The sequence below is a fragment of the Anopheles stephensi genome, chromosome 2, assembly GCF_013141755.1.
Source record: "Anopheles stephensi strain Indian chromosome 2, UCI_ANSTEP_V1.0, whole genome shotgun sequence".
Taxonomy (NCBI): Eukaryota; Metazoa; Arthropoda; class Insecta; order Diptera; family Culicidae; genus Anopheles; species Anopheles stephensi.
Window position 1 is genome coordinate 78682020 of NC_050202.1, and position 22627 is coordinate 78704646.

The window sequence follows — 22627 nt, forward strand, 5'->3', positions numbered from 1 at the left end:
GGATACGGTTGAGCACTAGGGTACAGTGCATAGTTAATTTATTGTCATGGAGTAGCATTAACAGTTCGAGTATGGTTCATAACATTCACTTCACTAACGATACTAATCATATTACTACCCTGTAAAATACTGCCAATATTGCGCGGTGTGTCCGCCCTGTGTGTGTGTGTGTGTGTGTGTGTGTAGTGAGTTCGCCCGAACGCTCTCAGGTCTCGCTAGCAAATAGTATGCGTGTTCCAAAATGAAGCAAACATTCTAGAGCATTCCACCATCGATCAGCTCCAGCACCAGCATGGTCATCTTCTGTCGACACATTTCATTCGGCGGAACGTTTAGCTCGGGCGGCGTTGCTGCCGTATCAGTCCCGCTGGCATAAAGATCCGGCGCCTCCTCCGAGGAGCAGGTGCTTATGGGAAGCATGTCCATCGCTGTGCCGAGGCCAAAGCGGGCACACACCTTAAAGTCGTCGTTGAGCAGCTCCCACAGCCGTTTTTCGGAGCCAAACACCTCGTCAAACAGTTCGCCCAGCAGGAACCGAAGCGACTGTACCAGCTGGCGGTGGTACGTTTGGAGCCAGTTTTGCAGATTCTTCTTGCGCAGGGAACCATCTGTGCAGCAGTAGATCAGATAGGCTAGATCGAGGGCCAGCGAGCCGTGACGGATGAGCTGAAAGTCCACTAGGCATGTCTGGAAGATGGCAAGCAAAGGATTACAAGGATCATTAGCTGCTGTTGTTGCAAGTATCGGACTTTCCGATCCCTACCTCGGCTATTGCACCATCGTCAGCGTAGCGGAAGAGTATGTTGTTGGTCCAGCAATCGCCGTGACAAATGACCGAAAGCTCACTCTTTCGGTTAACCAACTCCACCAGATGTCCGAAACAGTTGCTCAGGAATGCTTCCAGCTTCGCCAAATGCTCCTTTTTCTCCGGCACCGTCTGTCTCACCATCTGAATTGCGTTGCGCGTCAAGACGTCGTAGTACTTGCGATACCATTCCGCATTCGCTTGCGAGAATATACCCTCCTCCAAGGCGTTGGCAAGCTTTTGGAACTCCAACGGATGCCGCCGCTTGTAGGCGAGACTGACCGCGTGGAACTTTGCCAACTCGACCAGCACTGCTTCCAGCTGTTTCGGGCCCAATCCTGCCTGCCGATCCGGCATCGTGAACGAACGCACCCGCAGATCCTCGAGCACGAGCAAATCGTCCCGTGCCAAGTAACATTGTGGAATTGCCTGAAAGATGCCGTGCTCACCCAAGACGTCGGTGGTGCCTGTTTGATCCTTGCCCGTGCCGCTTACGGCGGCCAACTGGCGTCGCTGGAACTCGATGTACTCGGGCATGATGGTGTTGTAGAACACGACCTCGTTGCGGAACAGTGCTTCACTTTTGAACGCTTCCCGCTTGATCTTGCAATCTGGCAGCCGTTTGCAGATGATACTCTTTTCCCATTTTAACTTCTTGGAGCTTCCTTCCGGTTGCGTGTGTCCCTTCAGCGCAATGCGGAACAGTGCGGCCGTGTAGTTGTCGCCACGTCCAGATCCTTGTGCTTCCTGGGATAATGGGGTAGTAACCGGGGTTGTAGATTAAACAGGGTACAGTAAATGGGAAAAATTACAAAAAATCGCAACATCTACTGTCAACGATGGGAGAAAACGCCCGAATGAAAATCGATATTTGGAACAATAGAACAGCGATCTGTTATCCCGGGATACTTTGTACACTTGCAATAAGCAGCTTCTTAACGAACAAGTTTGGAATTGCTGTTTACAGTTGTAATGAGTACATTAAGAGTCCTTGAAAGCTTTAAACAATTTAATTTAATCTCATCGGGGACGTATGGGCTACGGAATGGGGACACATTTGCACCAAGCCAACACGATGTCTGGACGTGTACTACCTCGTATGAGTCGATGGTTAAATCTGGTTCGAATTTAACAAACAATCGCTGCAACAACTCCAAATCCAAGTGTGACGAGGACGTCGATGATGTAATGGAATCCTTGCGGCTGTCGCTATCATTCACTCCCATTTTAAGAATTTTCTTTAACACTGTTTTTGGCACGGAGATATTAACGGCGGACTAAATCGTTAAGATTTTTCACATAACTTGCATTCCAGCAGCGCAATAATTATGCACTAAAATATGTCGTCTTGAATCGTTTTCCGTATTTGCTGCCCAAGCACGCACCAACCGAACTGATACTGTGCCGCAAAAGGGTAAAATATTAGCAGCGATATCGATTGATTCCCACTGCGCTTTGCTGTTGCACGTCAAAAGCGTGGTTTTGACATCGAAACGCACGGAATGTTTAAACTGGCCAACCGAAACCGTTAACGATTCACCTGCGCGTAACGCGAAGAAAGTGAACCGTTCTAGCCGCGTGTCCGTGGCTGCACTAAATCTAATTCTCCGCGACACGACTTTGTGCTCTTGCGGTGGAGCAGCAGCAATTGCATTTGAATCATCTTCACACGAGATTGACCCTTGATCCATCATCATCATCATCATCAGCATGATCTGCTCAGCGGTTTCATCGTTCTGTTCGACACGCGTTGCCGTCGCCGGCACAAACGTGGATCGGATCTTTGTCGGCAGCTGGGCCGCACTGGTGCCGCAAGCGACCCCTTTTGATCGATTCAATTGGACGCTACCGAGTGGAGCCGTTTATTAAATTGATGCACATACTCCCCATAAAACATATCACATTTGAGATAAATAGATAACTAATGGGACAGGCCCAGGCGGTGGAGAACGATTTGCTAAGACAGCGTAGGGCGGAAGAGGCTTGAAATAATGATTGTCTACCCAAAGATATTGAGCAAGAGCGGAGGAAATTTTTGAGGTTGATATTACCAAGAGCAATAGCTGCTGAAACACACTACCGGGCTGGTTGTTGTACTGAAAACAATATTCAACAGTTGGACCCATCTAGGGTGATTAGATCGGTACCGATCGCAAAATGCACTTAAAACAATTGCCAGACTGCTGTTCGATGTAGTCTGTTGTCAACAGAGTTCCTTTTTTAGTTTTGTCTTCCCCTTTCGAGCACATGTCCGAGCAATTTGTCTTGCTCAATCAGATTTTATTGACACGTTTGTACCTTAGCGGTTGTGTGTGTGTGCAAGCACTCCAATCGTTATGCTGCAGCAAGGTACGAATAAATTCGCGTTTAGTTTTGGTTGTATACTTACTTTATTCTTTAGTAATTTAAGTTTGTTTTTGATTTCGGAACATGGAATCTTGGTTCATCATTCATTGGTTCAAAAAACATCATCTTCATCTCACAAAGCCAGAACGAAATGCTTCTTTGCCGTATGTTTTACTTGTTTGTACGATCAGCTGTTCACATGTTTGCCCCCGTTTTTCATGTCCATGTTCTACGATCGTTGCAACTTACCAGCAAATGCGCCTTCTAGCTGTTTGCCTTGTAAATGCATCAACAAAACAACATTTGTAGTGTTTCACCGAAACCTTCCAACCGTGAGCTATAAACACACCGTTTGACGTTCAGCGCGTGACGGAGATAACAGCAGCGTTCGGGTGTATGTGTGCGCTGTGCTTACAGGAGACAAATAACGTTGTGTGCGTGCGTCAGTAAAAGGCAATCAGTCAGTTTGCCAAATAAAAAAGTGCTTATGGGAATACCAGCTGGGGCGGATCGAATTTGATTGAAGGTTTCGCACAAATTTTGCAGTGTTTATTGTAAAACTGCAGTCCCCTCACGCTGTCGTCGGTCTGGTGCAGTAGGTTCGTTATTGAATTGTGCGAAAAAAAGGCCGCGTGCTAGGTACAACGAGCCCGTTCCGTGTAAATAGTTGGTGTGTGCTTTGTTGGTAGGAATTGCGTGTCCACCGCACTACGACACACAGCTACGCGATGATAATGAAGCTTCTGCACCCAACAGCAGCATCACAATAGTCGATGGCAAACAGCAAAAGTACGGTGCCGAATTCAACACCACGCGCGAAGGACGACGGCTTTTTCGACATTTCTGCCAGTGTAGCGAACGGACGCGAGTCCCCCTGACGCAAGTGGTGTTCTGCTCGATCTAACATCCGCGCACCGTCTATTGATGCTGTGTGATTAGAGCCTGCCACCACCAGTCAGTGCAATCGACCAGCGTTAGCAGCAAGCTGCGTGCTCGACCGTGATTTCCGTGGCGTCAACCAACAGTTCTCTTTTAGTGCAGTGCGTTGACTATTCGATGGTGCCATCCGTCGGATAACAAAGAACAGCATCGGTCAAATGACCTCCGAAGGAACGCTTGTGGATCTGGACTTCGGAGACACAAGCCACAGTCAGCCCGCTAGTACCACCGTCGTCACATCAAACGGACTCGCTACTTCGATCCTTGCGGCCGCAAACGGATCGGTGAGCAACGACCTAAGACCGTCTGAAACTAGCCCACACGCGACGCTACTTGAAAAGGTGAATCAGCTAACGATCGTGCCCGGTGCACCCGAACTACGACAACAACAGCAACCAGCATCGAGCAACGGTGAACGAGACGGGCAGCAAGATGCGATCGTGAGCGACCTGTTACTGCCGTGCACTGTACCGTTGTTTGGTGGCGCCGCGGCAGACAATAAGCAGAGCGTGAACAGCCAAAGTTCGTCGCGGCTGTCTGCATCTTCAGCCTCGACCGTGGCCACCAACGTAGTGGACGTCGGGGACGGTACGCCGCTCGTGCTACCGGACGTTAGCTTCGAAGGCATCACGCTGGATTCCGGAATCGATCGGGAATCGCAACCCCTGCTGGGGTCGCGCGATCATGAGATTACCTACAACCAATTTCCCGGTAAGTGGCCTGACACTGACTCACACACTCGTCACTGACTCATCGGTTTCGCGCTTGCGGACATGGTAAAGAATTATGAAAGATTTACAGTAGCACAGCAGCAACCGCAAAGCCAACAGTGAAGGCATAATCCTGAGGCAACATTTTGCACATTGCTCGCAACCCTGAGGTGCCATCATTGTATCATTGACGCTAGGGGTTTAAAACGAAAACGAATTACGCTTATCTAGGTAAAGCAAACCACCAGCTTCGTGGATGCTGCTGGTTGTGCTTCTGGCGCTGTAGATTAACGCTACAACCGTTTCGTACCACTGCTCGAGCCGCTGCGGTGGTAATGATCGAGCGCGCTTGTGCATTCGTCATGCGATGGATGGACGTCATACGCAGGAGAAAACCTACAACTGCTCCCTTTCCATTGTCATGTTATGACCACCATCGTTGTGGTGGTTTGTTGGGTAACCAAACCGACCTCTACAGCAAGAGATTTGCTGGCAATATGATCAGTCTAGCGTCTTATCACCTTTCTCACTATGCTCCAAGCGTGATGCTGTGCCGGACGGGAACGACATTCATTGCTCAGTTATTCGGTAAAATTTTGGATTTTCGTAATCTTTCGTGTCTACCAGAATCGGTATTGGGATCGTCTAATATTCCGGCGAGACACAGTTCGCTCTCTTCCGGTCCAACCGTCTTATCATGCTAACTGTGACAAAGAGCCCACATACCGATCTAAGGTTTTTTGTTTTGTTCCGTTTCATTTTACAGTCTTTTCATTTTACTTCTGTAATCAAAACGCTTACTGTGTCTAGAGATTGGCCCGCTTCTTGGAGGCTACATCATTTGATCTTAAACTCCAAGCATTAATCATACTGCTTATCATCTAATGATGTTTCAAGCTTGCCCAAACAAAAACAAACACGCATTTATTCCTTTTGCTGTGGCAATTCTGGGATTGACTTTACGGTCGCATTCTATGATGCCAATGATGTTCGTCATCTAATGAATACCAAACACAAAACTTATGCGACCAGGAGGTTCCATTGCATCAACCTGGACCCCTCCATCGTCGGCACTTAACCTTGGCAGTGGTGAGGCACGAAGTATATTATTGTTGACCGTTATTTCGTACCACCTTCGACGGCAGATTGGCGGACCAATCGAAAGGAAACGGTTGGAATCGTTTTGCCCAAAAAAAAAGAGGCTATAAAATATGGCCTTTTACTTATTTCATCGAGTCCCCACGTCACGTCCATCAGTAATGCGATGTGGAGTAATGCAATCTAGTCTCGCGTGCCGGCTATAGGAATAGAATGATTGGAATGTTTCTGTCAAATGGAATATGAAGACGAAATGAACATTGAACTGATTAGCGTAGCGTTTGTCTGCTCAAAATATCAACTTGCTGTTATCCTTAAGAAAATCCTTGCTTTGGTTGCCAATCCAAACGAAAACGAACTGTGTAGCTAACTTTTGGCGTTCTTGCACCGTAAAGCTTATTGTGGTCGGCAAAAGCTCCGAGTGAGAACTTTGTAAGCTTTCAGTAAAACGAGTTTTCTTCTACGTGTTGTTAGAGTGTGTGGTGGGTGCTGCTGATTGCAATGATGACGACACACGACACGACAGGATATCATCATCGGCAGCGGTATTCGAGCTTGTACGTGTACTTTACTGCTGGTTGCTTTTATCCACGTTGACAGCTGAGACCGCTTCGTTCGTTCGCTGGCGACAAACCTGCGTGTGGACGTCACCGTCGAGCTTTTCGCAGTTTTCCCTTCACTCCGCACGTTTTCACTAGCAGGGGACGCATTCACAACACAGTGCGGCGGTGGATTGTTCGCGCGCCGTACGTCGTCTTTGCTTGGGTGTTTCGGTGTGTAAGAAATGTAGCCCTACGTTGGTGGTGGTTGCTTTAAGCTCGATTGATTTTCCTTCACCGGCTCGGTTTCGAGCGAGCTTTCGGACTCGAGACGCACCGAGTCGTGGCGCCATTCGCCAGTTCAAGTTTTCACTTTCGAGCGTGTGTATACACGGCAGCTCCGTGTGCGGTCGGTCGGTCGGTCCGGTTGTGCCCCGGGAAGATTTCTGTGCCTACTAAACTACCCTACACACTGCCTGGCCAGGAGTGTCGTGGCGAAGGGGTTTTCCGTGAATGGTGTTGCTAAGACAAAGTCCCTCGCAAAAAGGGAAACACAGATCCTTACATTCGCGTTCGTGTTTTACCCATTAGCAGCAGCAGGCCATGACGACAAACGCTGTTCGAGCGGCGAATGAAAATCCGTGTGCAGTTCGGAAAAAGTAACGCACACTCAAGATACAAGGCAATTTACGTCTTTACGGCTAGTGCTAGTGTGTGTTTCGTGGGTGTGTAGGTTATGGCCGTTTCGTTAGCAGTGTTTTCACATCTGGTGCATCTACAAGTGCGATTTTTGTCAACGCGTTGTTGTACTACGTCGTATTTAGCTTGAAAATTGATGACGTGATCGCCGTTGTCAAGGCAGACCAATCACCAATTGCCGGGGCACTCTGCCCGGGTAGCAAGCGGCGGAACGTTCCTGCAAACGTAGCTTCCTAGCCTACGTGGTAGCTTTACCTGCCGCTGGAGGATTATTATGCCGTCGCGTCAGGGAAGCGAAGGTCGCACGTGTAGGGGTGGGCATCCCGTAATTAAGTTACTCCAACGCAACACCACCACACAAAGGAAGCAGCACCGGGCGACATTTTAAAGTCCGTAGCCAGTGGCCACCCCAAAAAACGATCCCTCCGATGCGGCGGAAATGCTGGTGGAAAACACGAACATTTTCATCCTGGACGACAGTAACATCGTCGCACCGCTGAACGGAAGCGACCTACTGCTGTCCGAGGATGAGCCGGCCCGGGGACACAACCCACCATCCACATCGTTGGTGGAAGGAGCATCGCTGTCGGTGATCAATCCCACGTACCTGTTGGGAACGGACCTGCCAACCGCAGCTGCTTCCTCTACGACGGTGAACCGGCCAGATCACGGTGAACCGGCCCGACCGTGCAACATTATCGCTCCGCCCGCCGGCCACCACGACGGGGTGGTGTACGATGTGCTGCGGAAGGAAAGCTGCCGCACGGCCGGGAAACCGTTCGACACGGGGCACACTTTTCACTTCAATACCGCCATCGTCAGTTTGGCTGGCGAAGCGTCCGGTGCAGGCGTGCACGATGGGTCAACGCGCGTCGAATGCATCAATGGAGAATTTCTTATCAATGACGACGATTACTACCCGTACAACGATATTGCAGGTATGGATGTGTTTCGGTGTTGAGAATAAAAAAAAAATCTGATGCCTTCAATCAGGCTGGCAGCCAGATGGAACTCAGACTTACTCGAGGTCACGGTTCCGTATATACCATCGGGAGTTACTCTATCCTTTTCTCTCCTGCCCTGCTCGTATCACACACATGTGTGCGCAAACGTTTGTTTGGCCTCAGTCACGTGGTGCTCGCTCGTGGCACGTGAAATTCTAGAGGGTGGTGAGATTTTGTCCAGCTGTGCTTAACTTTTTTTTTCTCCTTTAATTTCCATTTTATTTGGATAGAAGGGAGAGGAAACGCCAACAGCCGGCCCTATAGGCGGAAAGGAAATGGAAGGGAAATGCTAAAGAAAACGCGCCGTATGCGGATATCCTTTCTGCGGTCTAGAGAGGTTTTGTTGTGGGCGAGTTGGCACGACGTTTCTAGAACGTTGAGACCTCCCCTCTGGCAGCTAGCGAACCGCACACCGGAACAAGGGTGGACGTTTGCATTCGCACCTACCTACGTGATGTAGATAGCGGGTGGCGCTGACCCAAACACAACCCGAACCCGAGACAGCGAACGGAAGGATATCGATCACGTTTATGTTAATGCAGATGAATCGTTGTCCTCAAGTTGGCTTTTAGTTGTATAAAGTGAGTGCAAATGATTACTAAGCAACCTCTTGCGGCGCACTGGAAGGTGCATTAGCTTATTGGAAAATAGCTTGCTGGTTTCATTGCTTTCTTATAAACTATACTGCTCCACTTTCTGTAGTATAATATCGATCTGTTTTCGTTTCGTTCTCTACTACCGCGCCTTCCACTAGGCCATCTCTTATTCTTAGCCTTACTGATTCAGCTGGGAGGCTATAAGCAGTCCCTCTCTCTGTGTGTGTGTCATAAAACATGACCTTGTGAATGGATTGGTTGGTGGGTACACGGTATGACCACTGTCATTTCCGTACTTTCCAAAAATAATCCGACCCAGCAATTAGATTATCTTCCCAGAATAATCGCTCGAGTGGTCAATGCACAATGTACGGGAAAGGCTGATTGGGAATAGGCAGTGGTTATATTTGGCTTCAGCAGCACTTTGATTGCAACAATTCCCCTAACGCGGCGATGCACTTCGCGCCCCCTTATTACTCACATCGTCAGCATACCTGGCCACAGGCCAACCATTTGCTAGAATTTGTTTTCCTACCAAGCAACCAGGCAAACGAATCTTGCATCAAATTTGCTCATTGATTCTCATGAGCAACATCGTGCTAGATGTTGGATCACGCTCATGGATCAAAGCGTCCAAGTTTCGCACGAACGTGGGAAATCTTTAATCGCGTTCCGAGCGAACATCCTTGGGGCTGTGGTCGATTTCTTTTCGGCAAACCACTCCTCCACTTGGTTTTCGAAAAGCGCCACTAATTAAAACTAACAACCCAGCTTTTCCGTTCGGCTTCGGCCGTCCGACTGTATTGTGGTCGAAATGAAACGAACCGAATCCGAATGTTGTATTTCTCTTTTCGCGATAACCTCATTCGCCGTGGTGCTCGACCGTCTTAGAACGACGGTAAGGGTAGCAAACACGGCTGTATTTACGAACCACTACGAACGTACCACCACAAGTGCCACCACCGTAGTGCACAGCCGCCAACGCTGGCCGATAAGAGCAAGTTGGGTGCACTTTTCCGTTCAGCGTTCTCAATACAGCAATTGGCTAGAATGTTTTGCTGTTGCTTCGTACACTGACTGATACTCATATTCTCATATTTAAATCATATTGAATAGACAAAAAAAATCGATTAGCTAGGTAAAACGATTTATTGTTTATTGTCATTACAGGGTTTACACAGGCAATCAGTCATCGTAAAGCGCCTGAATGTTTTCACCAAGCTTTACATTGCCACCGTAAACTCGTAATTTGGCATCCTGAACCTCAAAATGGCACAGCAAACATTGAATCCGTCAAACAAAATAAGTTGTTTGGCCGGTTCGTTTTGTTTTGATTTTAGGCTGTCAAATTGGCTCGACGCTGGTTGATCCATACGTTGGTTCCTAAACCTCAAGAATGCCAAATTACGGGTTTACGGTGGCAAAGTGAAACTTGGTGAAAACATTCAGGCGCTTTACGATGACTGATTGGCTGTGTAAACCCTATATAAATCAGCGAGCCACCCAGGGCCCCCTTGAAGCCTAATTGCCAAGACACTTAACAGTTACAAATACGAGTTGGTGGCGATTGCTGATACAATTATATGCACGGCACATACGGAGAAAGGGATCAAAGGTACCAAAACGGGTTCGGCGATTCTCTACGCCAAGCAGCGTCCCTGGGCGAAGCGGCCTGGTTGGGACGTATAAGTTGAGCCCAGAGAGAGTAGTGTTGGGAAGTCGATCCGGTAGTCCAAAAGTCCCGCCACAAATAGTCCCTCTGGGCGTTGCAGTTACGCTGGTTCAGCGACTCGAGTCCCAAAAGCGCACAGCGAGCGTCGTAGTCCACTTCGTAGACCCTCCAGAAGCGCAATGCGAACCGGGTGAAGCGGGCGCTGGACGGATTCTAAACGGGCTAGGGGCCGAGCAGCAGATGGAGGACCATACAATGGATGCATACTCCACCACCGATCGAACCTAAAGAGTAGTAGAGCGTCTTGATGGCGACCGGATACGTGAAGTCGCGAGTTACTACTCGATGTTTTAAAACTATTGAGACAATTTATATTTTTACCAGCATCTTATAACAAGTTAAAGAACGAAACAGAATCTATAGTCCATATACCAGCAAGATCCTTTTACGCCAGTACTGATCGCAACCATCACTGTTTTCCTTTTTCCAGATGATCCTCACTTCAGTGATCTAGTATACTCTGCAGAGATAGCGATCGATGCTGGCATCTATCCGGAACGTATCTACCAGGGAAGCAGTGGGTCGTACTTTGTGAAGAATCCCGCCAAAGTAAGTGCCGTTTGCCCATTCTGTCTATAGCCTTTCCAACGCTGCTCATGCTTGAACGGGATGTTCGTCGGGAAACAAGTGGACGGTACTTATCCCCAGCAACGAAGAGCAGACAGTATACATCTTACCCTAACGGTTCCAATTCAAATCGTGACCAAAGAGCATTCTTTGCCGTGTGATGGTTTGAATGTATGGGGAATTTCTTTTTCATTAAGTGTTTTGCTAGAAATTTTGGTATGAATCGTACATTTTTTTGTCCTAAAGTTTCATCCCCCAAACTCCCCCCTGATGAACCAAACGAATAAGAGTTACGCTTTCCTTGCGCATTGTCCATTGCAGAAAGTGGTCGCCGTTTTCAAACCAAAAGATGAAGAACCGTACGGAAGGTTAAATCCCAAGTGGACCAAATGGATGCACAAACTGTGCTGTCCGTGCTGTTTTGGACGCGCCTGTCTGATACCGAACCAAGGGTAGGTGTCACCCACATTGCCTAGCGCCGTGCGGGAATAAAAATTTGGCTTTCCTACACTCACCCACAGGTATCTGTCGGAAGCCGGAGCTAGTCTAGTGGACCAAAAACTAAATCTAAACATCGTGCCGAAGACACGCGTCGTGCGGCTCGTCTCGGAAACGTTCAACTACCCGCGCATCGATCGGCAAAAGGCACGCATCAAGAAAACGATCAAGGAGCGCATCCCGGCGGCCCGCTTCAATCGCATGTCGCTCCCACCGAAGACCGGCTCGTTTCAGCTGTTTGTCGACGGGTACAAGGATGCCGATTACTGGTTGCGCCGGTTCGAGCAGGAACCGCTGCCGACGCGGCTCGGCCAAAAGTTTCAGCTCCAGTTCGAGCGGCTGGTCGTGCTGGATTACATTATACGCAACACGGACCGGGGCAATGATAATTGGCTGATCAAGTACGATCAGCCATCGATCGTGCCGACCAGCCCGACGGCCGCGAGTCCGAACGGCGGGCTGGCGAACGGGGCGAGCGGAGCGTATATCCCGCGCAGCAGCAGCCGGCTGGAGATGATGGAGCACACGGACTGGAATCTGGTGCAGCTGCCCGAAATACGGATCGCGGCAATCGATAACGGGCTTGCGTTTCCCTTCAAGCATCCGGATTCATGGCGTGCCTACCCGTACCATTGGGCCTGGTTGCCGCAGGCGAAGCAACCGTTCAGCCAGGACATCAAGGATCTGGTGCTGCCCTCGCTGTCCGATCCGAACTTCTGCGAGGAGCTGTGCAACGAGCTGTACGAGCTGTTCAAGCAGGACAAGGGCTTCGACCGCGGTCTGTTCGAGCGGCAGATGTCTGTGATGCGCGGTCAGATGCTCAATCTGACCCAAGCTTTAAAGGACGGCAAGAGCCCGGTACAGCTGGTCCAGATGCCGGCCGTCATCGTCGAGAGGTTGGTCCGGTTTTCGCGCGCTGCTTCGGACGCGGACACGATGTGCTTTTAGCTTAGTGTGTTTTTGGTGTAGAAATTTCGGGGTTCCTTCCCTGGCTGCTTGGTTTAACATTACTAACACCTGGCGTTATGTTTTTCTTTGGTTTTATTTTATTTTCCCCACTATTATTGAGATGTATTGATTGAACTGTACTGTAGTAACAAGTAAACGGTGTGTTTATTTTAACCTCCAATTGCATGTTTTACTTTATTTATCTACTCTATCGCTTTCTATTGCACCATATGCTTTCCAATTGTCTTACTAAATTGGTTCTTTCCTTTTTTTGCTCGTGCGTCCGTTTCAGATCGAAGGTTAATCCGGGATCGTCGAGATTTTTCTCATTCCAGCAGCGCTTCCAAAACAAGAGTCCGTTCTTTTCCTGGTGTTAGGGATAGGCGGACACCCTGTAAGCTAGCGTACGGGACAAGGTACATCACTGGAAGGAAGGCCATGCAAAGCCAACACGGTGGAGCTATAGAGTGACACGATGCACTGGAACGACGGTGGCGGTCCCTACTACTGTACGTCTATTTCGGATTTCGCGGAACAGAAAGGTAACAGGAAGATCTGCAGGTAGTTCTATTATATCACACGCGAACGGGAAGCGGTGTTCGTGTACTTGTTAAGTGTAAAAGTGCAGTTAGTTAAGTTCACAACTACAACAGCAACAAAAAACACACACACGTAAACTGAAGAGGGAAAACTAACAACTACCAACAATAAGTGCAACGGTACATATTAAACATTTATATATACACACACACATATAACTAATAGGAGTATTTAAATTCAGGTTGAAATTAATCACAAACACACACCCAACTCACAAACAACGCGCGTTCGAACAGTTCGTCGAATCCATTTACCTAGGAGGCAGCAATCATCGATCACCGCCTACTAAGGGGCCTTCGTCCCGCACGTGATGTGGTGTTTGTGAGGCTGCGAAGGATTTGCCGACAGAGGAACGGCCAGGCCTTTCGAGGAATACACACGATTATCTCAGGCTGCGGAAGGACCCTACAGTGAGGGTAGTCAGTTTTAGTGCAAGTGCGCGTGTGTCCTGTTTTTTTTTTAATTTGCTCGCCCTCCGCCACTTGTGTGGCTTGTGTTTGGCGTTGCGCGAGGATGAAGAGAAAAAGCAAAATGTGTATAATGTAGGCTCCTAATTAAAGTAAGCGTAAGCGCTAAAAGTGAACCGAACAACGTAAACTGATCAGTACCAGGTAACTGCATAATCAAGTTATATTCTCCCGTTACTAGTCCCCCCCCCACCCCCGCTATACATTTAATGCAAGTAATCGAAACGAAAGGGTAGTTGCGCGGGGTAGGCGTTGTGAAACAAACGCAGAATAGAGCGGTAAGCGTTCCCGGGTTCTCGGTTCACAGTGCTGCACGCTGCCGAAGGGACCGAGGATTCTAGCGGGGCTCTGGATTCTCATGCTCCTCTTCTGTACTTGTAGTTTTCCTACCAGAGTCCTAGGTTAACGATCGATCAAGACAGCAGCACCACGGCGTAAGGCGGTTTGTGCTGTGGTGTGTGTGTGTGTGCCTGAAAGAGGAGGTATGTCTGATACTAGATAGAACAAAGAGCGCGGAAACGCGAGCAGAGGATCCGATACACAACACATCTATGCTGTGCAATTACAAACAAAACAAAAACAAAATTAGAAAAGGGCACCAGCGGTTATGTTGTTCTAATCAATAATTTGCCGGAACCGGAAAGGGGGTTATAGAAGTAATATGTATTTATATCTCACTTTCTTTGCTCTGGACTGCTACTTTCCTCGTTTTCTTTGAACATGTTCTTTTCGTCTTGCTGTCTGTCTAGAATCTGATTTGTAAAATATATATTCTTTCAAAGTACTAATACAGACGGCATATGGCGTTTTTGCTCGTCGCGATCATTATTGAGAACAAGCTTTTAGGCTAAACCTACTGATAAGTGATAGTAAAATTTAAGATGATAATTTGCGACTGGGGTCTTGCTCGACGAATATTCTTTACCTGCGCACATGTCACACATCCTCACCATGACAGTCATATTAAAGGCCCCACTGGAATTCCCGGCAATGCCCCTTAGTGAAGATCCTAGCACAGCGAGCCTTATTGGGCAAAGCTTTCTGTAGTGGCATTTTAGTTTCCCAACAGTGAACTCACACAATCGAAACGGAGCAGCTTCCAACTATTCCACTTGCTAAATTTCAAATGGGGGCGCATGGCACATTTCACTCTATCCTTACATACTCGCCCTTTCCCATGCACCGTCCTAAAGCACCAGACAGCGTCTGCAACCAAACCTATCCAAATGCACGCGATAAACTAATTAAAAGTAGCGTGAAATGGCACAACAACTTTGCAGATAGCCCTTCTAGTGCCATCCTTCCTTGCGGTTGAGGTAAACGAAATCGACCCAATCGACCCGTTGTGAGTGCAGCCGTGTGTCCGTTTAGGCGTGTGTGCGTGCGTGTTGGCTTGTTTTTCTTGTGCGAAAAGGAAACAGATCCTCTGTCGTTCCCCTCCTGTTGCACGGAAATGAATCTTTAATGTGTCGATGGCATTCCTTGTGTTGTCCCCGGCAGAACTACCGAACCGATGAGCAGTAATGTGTGTTTGATCGATGCCACGGTGGCATATCGGTACACACGATACGTGCCGCCTGTGGTTTTGTTGTGCCTGTACGTGACCCTATTCCTTGTTTGTTCCTTTGTTTTGTTTTGCCGCCGTAGGACTGCCCCAATGGGAAGAAAATTGAATTGCTGGTCGGCCGAAATGTTTGCCGTTATGTCATGTGACGTGCTGTAATTGGAGCAAACTTTGTCTCACGGGGCTGTGGCTCATGCAGGTTGCAATTTCAAATTTTACCACACTCCATCGCCCGTGTCGTGGGCAGTCGTTACCCCGTTCTGGACGGCGTTTGGACACCCTAAAACCTTTATGTGGTCCTGGCTTAAACGGTGCCAGGGAAGATTAATGCAACTTGGAGAAGAATTCGCCCTGGTGCAGTGTCACGGATAGTGTCATCGAGACTAACACCCTTACCTTCGCTCGTGAGGGGAAGGCAGAGATAAATGGCGTTCGATCAAGCAAGGATAAGAGCATATAGCACAAATAGATCTTGTTCCTACTTCCTGCCATAGTTCTAGCCGATCGTTCATAAGGCAATCCACACCAACCCTACACACAAGCATTACTACACTGCCTGCTCTGCCTGATTCTCACCCTAAAACCAGGTGGAAAACCCATTTTGGTGTTTTCATTCTTTTTCATCTCTTCACCCTACCCAGCCGTGAATTGCTTTCGGAAACGCGCTGCTTGTACGTACGGTGCCGTTGTGCCTCTGTGTGACTTACCCCCTACGGACGTCCTGCGTTCACTCGACCGTGAAGCTTCATGGTTGTTGGCGCCGGCACTGCTGTACGTTTGTATTGGTTTAACCACCCTCGCCCAGGACCTGGATGGTTCATGGGGTCGAATGATCCCCCCTCGTCCCACCGTTGACCTGCATTCGCACGGCTTTCCTCCCCTAACGCTAACGCCCACCAGCTAGCGACGACTTCCGACGAGAGCCCGAAACGACAGCATGAGCGTGGTGGTGGTGGTGGTCCGTCGGGAACGAGCCATCATCGAGCCTTTTACTATTTCGGCATTCGGCCGCTTTCAGTTTCGTTTTTTGGTTCGATCGGTACGGTACACGAAAGACGGTGCTACTTCATGTCGGTGGTGGTGGCTGAATTCTGAAATTTTGATGAAAGTAAGCTTCTGGTGGTCGTTTTACCACTACGTGGTGGGGGGGATTATTAAAACATCACGAAAAGTGGAGATAGAAAAGTGAATAGAATAATTCGAACTGATTTGTGTAGAATGAACTTTGAAATATTCCGAGGAGCTCAGCTTGTGGCAGTTGGCTGGTTAAGTGCAGATGCTTGATTTACAATAGTGATTTACCAAAGTGTGATAAGACTTAAGACATATTTTGGTCAAGTGTTTGGTAACGGTGTAAATCCGAGTATCGCATAATTGTAACTGCTGTCCGTAGTCAATAGGTTGCTTGAGGCAGGGTGACTGGCCCTGCGCTCATGCCCCCAAGTGCCTCTCAAGGGCCTCGTGGCAGTTCGGTTTAACGTCTGTACGACGAGAATGTGTCGGAATAGGAGTTGGGCAGGAGAGCCTGTGTAACCCCGAAAGGAGTCTCGGATCCTACCCCATTAACAGAGCAATACAAGAAGGGCGATAGAGGCTAGAGTGCAGCAATTACAGGGGTATTACGGTGTTAAATACCGCCTACAAGATCTGCTCCTTAATCTTACAAGGGTCGACTTGTCCCATTCGTTGAAGAGATAGTCGGAAACTATCAGAGAGGATTCCGAAACGGAACATCAACCACTGATCTTGGAGAAGATGGCGGAGCAGCAGCTCCACTCCTACCATCTCTTCATTGATTTTAAAGCCGCATATGACAGTATAGCCAGGATAAAACTGTACTGTTTGGAATCCCGGCCAAGCTTACCAGGCTTGTAAGAATGACAAAGGCCAACATCACATGCCACATCATAGCCAACCAAGGGCCAGGGCGCCAGGGAGATGGGCTTGCCTGTCTCCTCTTCAATCTGGCGCTAGAGAGAGCCATCCGTGACTCAGAGGTGGAAACTTCGGGGACTATCTTCTTTAAGTCAATCCAGATCCTGGCATACGCTGATGACATAGACATCATTGGTTTGAGTCTCTCCTATGTAGCAGAAGCTTATCAAAGGATCAAGCGTGCGGCTCAGAACCTCGTGTTGGAGATTAAAGAGGCGAAAACCAAAATGATTGCGGTACCACCAGCGGCCCTGCTAACAAACACTGATATACGCAGGGGTGATGTACAGATAGGTGACCGCACCTTCGAAGTCGTTCAAAACTTCACCTATCTGGTCTGGTCAAAAGTCAGCACCGACAACAGCATTGATGTTGAGTTACGCCCAAGGGTGCTGGCTGTCAACCGGTCATACTACAGCCTGAGGAAACTTCTCCACTCTGACTTAGTGGACTCCTAAACTGACGAAGCCCTCTTAGCCGCGTTCGAGAGGAAGATGCTCAGAAGGGTTTTTGGCCCCGTATGTGTGTGGAAGGGCAATGGAGGAGCCGCTACAATGACGAGCTCTACGAGCTGTACGATAGTCTCACCATCAAATTAGACTCGCCAGGCTCCGTGTGGGCTGGTCACGTCATGAGAATGACACCGGACGACCCAGCTCGTAAAGTCCTTCTGTCCACACGGACAGAGGAGGTGTGGTAGGCCCAAATTGAGATGGCGTTGAAGCGTCCGTCAGAACGGCCGGGATAACGTACTGACAGACGACGGCGCTAAACCGGGAGCGGTATCGAGGATTTGCGCTGCAGGCCACGACCGCAAAACGGTTGTAGCGCCTGATAAGTAAGTAAGACTTACTAAAAGCAGCTTAAACCATTTCATGTGTTCTCCAACAAGCAATGTGCCATTGTTCCACTTCTTGTTGAACGCTTCACGTCCATCGGATATGTACTATTCGACGAAGGGCTGAAATATTCGGCGAATCATGAACCGTCGTCGTCGGCGTAGCTAAAGCATCAATTCCAAGGAACCAAAAATGTAGGGAATTGGGAACCGATTTCCAATGTTATTCCCGAACGGTAGGCAGCTCTCTGAATATTCCCAATATCAAGAGAAAAAACTGCATTTCATTGAGCATACATTAACCTACCATTCGAAGCCTCAAGAGCCCTCCTGCCCCTTAGGGCCTGCATCAAAAGTATCCCCAATTGAGTCAAGAATGGAACGTACGTAATTAGGATGATTCTCACAACAACAGAAAAACGCTCTACAGCAAACCACATCAAATGAATTCTTTATTATTGCACACCAAAAAGGAAAACATCGTTTAAGAAACGAAAACTCCACACCTGCTGCTGGCGGCATGCAAACCCCTCTTTTTCACCATGGTCGACCTGTTCGTCCCACGTGCGCGCATTACTATTTGACCTGGAAAAGGAAAACAAGCGCGGAAAAGCGGGTCACAGATGGCAGTGAAAAGCAAAACGGTAGTAGTAGCAGGCCACACACACACACACACACTTGTACGTTCCCTCGCAGGACTGCTTCCTGGGATCCGTCGCGAAGGAAATGCATATGGAAAGCGACTGCCGACGAGCGGTACATCGCAGCAGGCTACGAATCGTGGTAAAATGCTCGAGCAGGTTCATTGTTTGTGAACATTCCATCCCGAACGGATCCCGAGCCAGTTCCGTTTGCCGTTCAAAAACCCGAAACTGCCAAAATTTAGGTTCGAAATTTTCACGTTGCTGAGTTGCTGTGTGTGTGTGTGTGCCGCCCTGCTCTTGAGGGTTTTTTTTTGCCAGGAGGGCACCGCTCCAAACTCCCATTGTTCAAATCCTGATGGCCGAAACAATACTCGAACACGTGGCGTCGGACGGGTGAGTGAGTGAGTGGGGGGGGTGCAGGCATCCGGTGTTGTGATTTTCGAAGGGCATCGATGCTCTTGGCCTCGATATGTTTCGGGAGTTATTAGTTTTGGGGGGGGGAGAGCAAGCAGCAGTGTCGTTGGTGTGGGTGAACAACATAAATATAGGTTTTATTGATTTAATATTCCACTTCACTGGATGATCGCGCGGCTTGGGTTGAATCAAACAAACGCTCGTGTCAGTCATTTTTGTTCGATTGATTCCTCCTATTTCGAAATTTGCCGGGTGTTATCCGGTGCTGCGTGCGGGCGTTAATCCATGACCTTCTAACCAAAACGTATCGTGACGCAACGCCTACTTCCTTGTTCTTCTGCAGCGTGTGCTCAGTGCAGGCAGAGGATCCGTGTGCAGCCGCTGTCTACTGTGGCAGTGAGCAAGTTCCATTAGGGTCCGAGATTCCCTGCCGTTCAACACTGCCGACCGGGCCGTGTGTTGAAAATCCGGATATCGTGTGCCTAAATCCGCCGTACTCCGACGGGGCCAACTGTTGTGCCGGACCGAGCGAACAGCCCGTAACCATCGTAGACGATTGTGCTGGTGTACCGGCCGACTGTGCTACCGAGATGCCGCAATGTTGTAATTGTGCCTGCGGCAGGCCAGGATGCGTGCCTACGAAGCGTGTGGTAAGCCTGCTGGATCTTTCGAATTAGCAAATAGGGCAGATGATGTTAAAAATCTTTTACCACCTCAGCGCTACGTTCAGCCGCCGAAACGGGAATCCTGCAAACCGATCGTCACGTACAAACCGCCCGAGGTGGAATTTGGAGGCGATTCGGTGTACAAAACGTCCTTCAACGCGGATCCGCAGCTCGTGGTCAATGCGCGCCCGCTGGCAATCAAACCGCAGTGCCATCTGGTGCCACATCCCGGAAGCTTGGAGAAGACCACTACTACAGCGGTGAGTGTGATAAGTCTCTAAAAGGGGAACGCTTGTTACTAATACATAGACATTCAACATGGTCTAATTCTTATTAGTGTGGTTAGATGGATTTTGTCCAAATACCATTGCGTTGATGGAAGAAGTATACACATTACTGCATCCACGGGTCGACTAGAACTCGTTGGAGCTATAAATATGACCACCCAGGGGTCACACTTACGGATTGGTCACTTGTTTTTAGCTTTGATTTGAATTGCTTGATATTCCGACTACCATACGCCTACTTCGTCAAGATTCCACCAAGTTTGATTGTATCGCAATCAGAGGCCTTGCGACCTCTTGTAGCATACACTAGAGGCATCCACAAAGCTTGATGCTACATAAATGCTACAATTCTTAATATAATATGCTTTACGTACTCCCGTTTTTGCCACAGCTCTCCTACCCTGGTTACAACAATGTAGATCGAGCGCAACCGATCGTTCCGACCGGCAATCAGCTGATACAGCCGGGACCGTTACAGGAGATGACCACCAGCCGGCATGATTATGTGGCGAAAACGACACCCAAGCGGTACAAAATCGTTCCTGCCAGCCATATGCACGTGCACAGTGCACCGTTCGAGAAGCAAACGATGAACAAGCTGTCCTACAGCTGCCCCAACATGGCCAGCTTTGAGCCGGCACGCTCCTGCAAACCGTTGCGCGAGTACGAACGTCCCGAGAGTAAGCTGTCGATCGATTGCTGTACAACTCTGTTTCTCTGTACCCCGTATGTATCCCCTTCCTCTCTCTCTCTTCCAGTTCCGATGCAATCGGAAACAACGTCAAAGCTCAGCTACGGTCCGATCTGTCCACCGCCAAAGGAAGACGTGCCGTGGGCACGGCGTGCCTGCTATCAGCCACCGGACGTACCGATGGACAACGAGACGACGTACAAGAGGAGCTTCATGCCCGGCTGTGCGAACGAGCGTGTCAAGATGGTGCTGCCGTACAACAATCTCTCCGTAGCTGCCGGTTCGGGTTTCGAATCGAAGACGGTGTACAAGGAGAGCTACCACAGTGCCACCTGCGGCGAGCGCCCGCCCCCGATCCGACCGACCGCCCATCTGCGGGTGCCCAACCAAAAGCTGGAGGATGACACGGTTTACAAGGTATATCCTAGCTATGTGGTGGATCATTCCAACTTTTTCTGACCGAGCCCGGGACCGAGTATGGACAACACTGCCTCCCCCCCTCGGTTCTAGCTAGAGCGTTTGCATTGCATTGGGAGCTGTTGTCGTAAAAGCGTGTGTTAGACTTGCTGCTTAGAGTAACGGTTTAAAGTTGAGTCGTGCACTGTCATGTTGAGTTTAACGTAAGCTTGCTTGAGAAGCGAAAGGGAGCAGTAGAGCGCTTCACACATCAGTACAAGGTAATTGCAGTAAAGTACATCCGCGTACGCGTTGTAGGTGCATGATAGTTCTTCACGATGCACTCAACAATCCTCTACAGCAACCGGTCACGTTAACGCATGTGCATCGTACTTTCGTTAGTTTTGCTTCCCTTGGATTGGATTGATGTACTCGATCAGTCTCCGCAAGGACACTCTAGCCAGTGCATGTGGCGCGGTCTTCACTGCTAGCCTTTGTATTATATTACGAAATTTCAAAACTAGGAAAGATTCAGGTTGGAAAAGTGGAACCTAATTAGCATTATCAATTTTTTCAGACGTCATTTGCCACGCACTGCCACGCGGAACGTCCGGCGCCGATACTTCCGCGCCCGGCGCCACTCATCGGCGATGGTCCGATGCAGGAGATGACCACACAACGGCATGACTTTGTCTGCAAAGGGCAGGCAAGGCGGGATCCCATAGTGCCGCAAGGTTCGCTGGCGATGCCAACCGGGCGGGTAGAGAGTGCCACCGTGAATCGGTTAACCTACACGTCCAACAAGGAAAACATGGTTCCAACGAAATCGTGCAAACCCATCGTAACCTACAAGCGACCGGAAGGTAGGTGGTGTTCCGGGGGTCTTGGACATTGACATTGTCTTCGCAATGTACACAATCCTTGCTGTGCTCTTGCTTTACAGAACCGATGGAGAGTGATACGACGCAGAAGCTTAGCTATATGCCGGTCTGCCCTCCACCGAAGGAGCAGTATCCTTGGGCGCAACGGGCGCGCTATCAGCCACCGAACATGCCGATGGATTCGATGACGGTACAAAAGTATAGCTACGCACCGCCCGGCCAGTACGTGGAGGAACCCTGCTCCAGCACGGCGGGTTGCTGCCAGTCGTGCAATCCAGCGGCAGTGAATTGCTGTGCCACCGTGGACACGGCGTGCAATGGTGTTAGTTACCCGCGAGCAGCAATTGTGAAGTAGTACTCCTCAATACGTTCCAACGCTCGAGCAGCAGTCGGTCTGGCGGCTGGCGCTGTGTGAGTGTAGCAACCAAAAATCCTAATGTGTTTATATTATTCCATTTTTCTGTTGTTGATATGCTAAAACCAAAAATCCGGTTAAAAACTTCTTCGGTGAAATAAAAGCTGGCGATATTTACAAAAAAGAGGGCTTTTAAACAGATACGACTTGCACGGTGCAGTACAATGCTTGAAGTGACTTCCGAGCGGAAAATCTGAGCACTTGTCTCCAGAACTGTTAGCAAACAATTATCAGCATGATTGGTCGCGTTAAGCCTGTTGCTCTGCACCTTATAGCTACGCCTGATTGATTAAAGCTGATGGTCACAATTTAACAAACGACACGTAGGACTTTCTTTTCATAACGAACA

General features: G+C 49.0%; 2 protein-coding genes across 2 annotated transcripts; one reads left to right on the plus strand and one right to left on the minus strand.

Annotated features, from left to right (window-relative positions):
- Window positions 1–3: 3 nt before the first annotated feature.
- Window positions 4–2409, minus strand: LOC118508531. The gene is made up of 3 exons (XM_036048409.1): window positions 1900–2409; window positions 764–1552; window positions 4–687 (listed from the first exon to the last, which is right to left on the minus strand). Exons 1-3 carry the CDS (start codon window positions 2029–2031, stop codon window positions 256–258), a joined length of 1353 nt encoding a protein of 450 aa, XP_035904302.1. The 5' UTR covers window positions 2032–2409; the 3' UTR covers window positions 4–255.
- A 1156-nt stretch (window positions 2410–3565) lies between these two features.
- LOC118502465 lies at window positions 3566–22595 on the plus strand. Its single transcript, XM_036034696.1, has 13 exons — window positions 3566–4801; window positions 10899–11017; window positions 11357–11487; window positions 11557–12429; window positions 12774–12853; window positions 16017–16151; window positions 18829–18922; window positions 19287–19593; window positions 19662–19868; window positions 20287–20575; window positions 20654–21003; window positions 21560–21845; window positions 21926–22595. The coding sequence occupies exons 1-13, from the start codon at window positions 4249–4251 to the stop codon at window positions 22216–22218; spliced, it is 3717 nt and encodes a 1238-aa protein (XP_035890589.1). The 5' UTR covers window positions 3566–4248; the 3' UTR covers window positions 22219–22595.
- The last annotated feature ends 32 nt before the right edge of the window (window positions 22596–22627 follow it).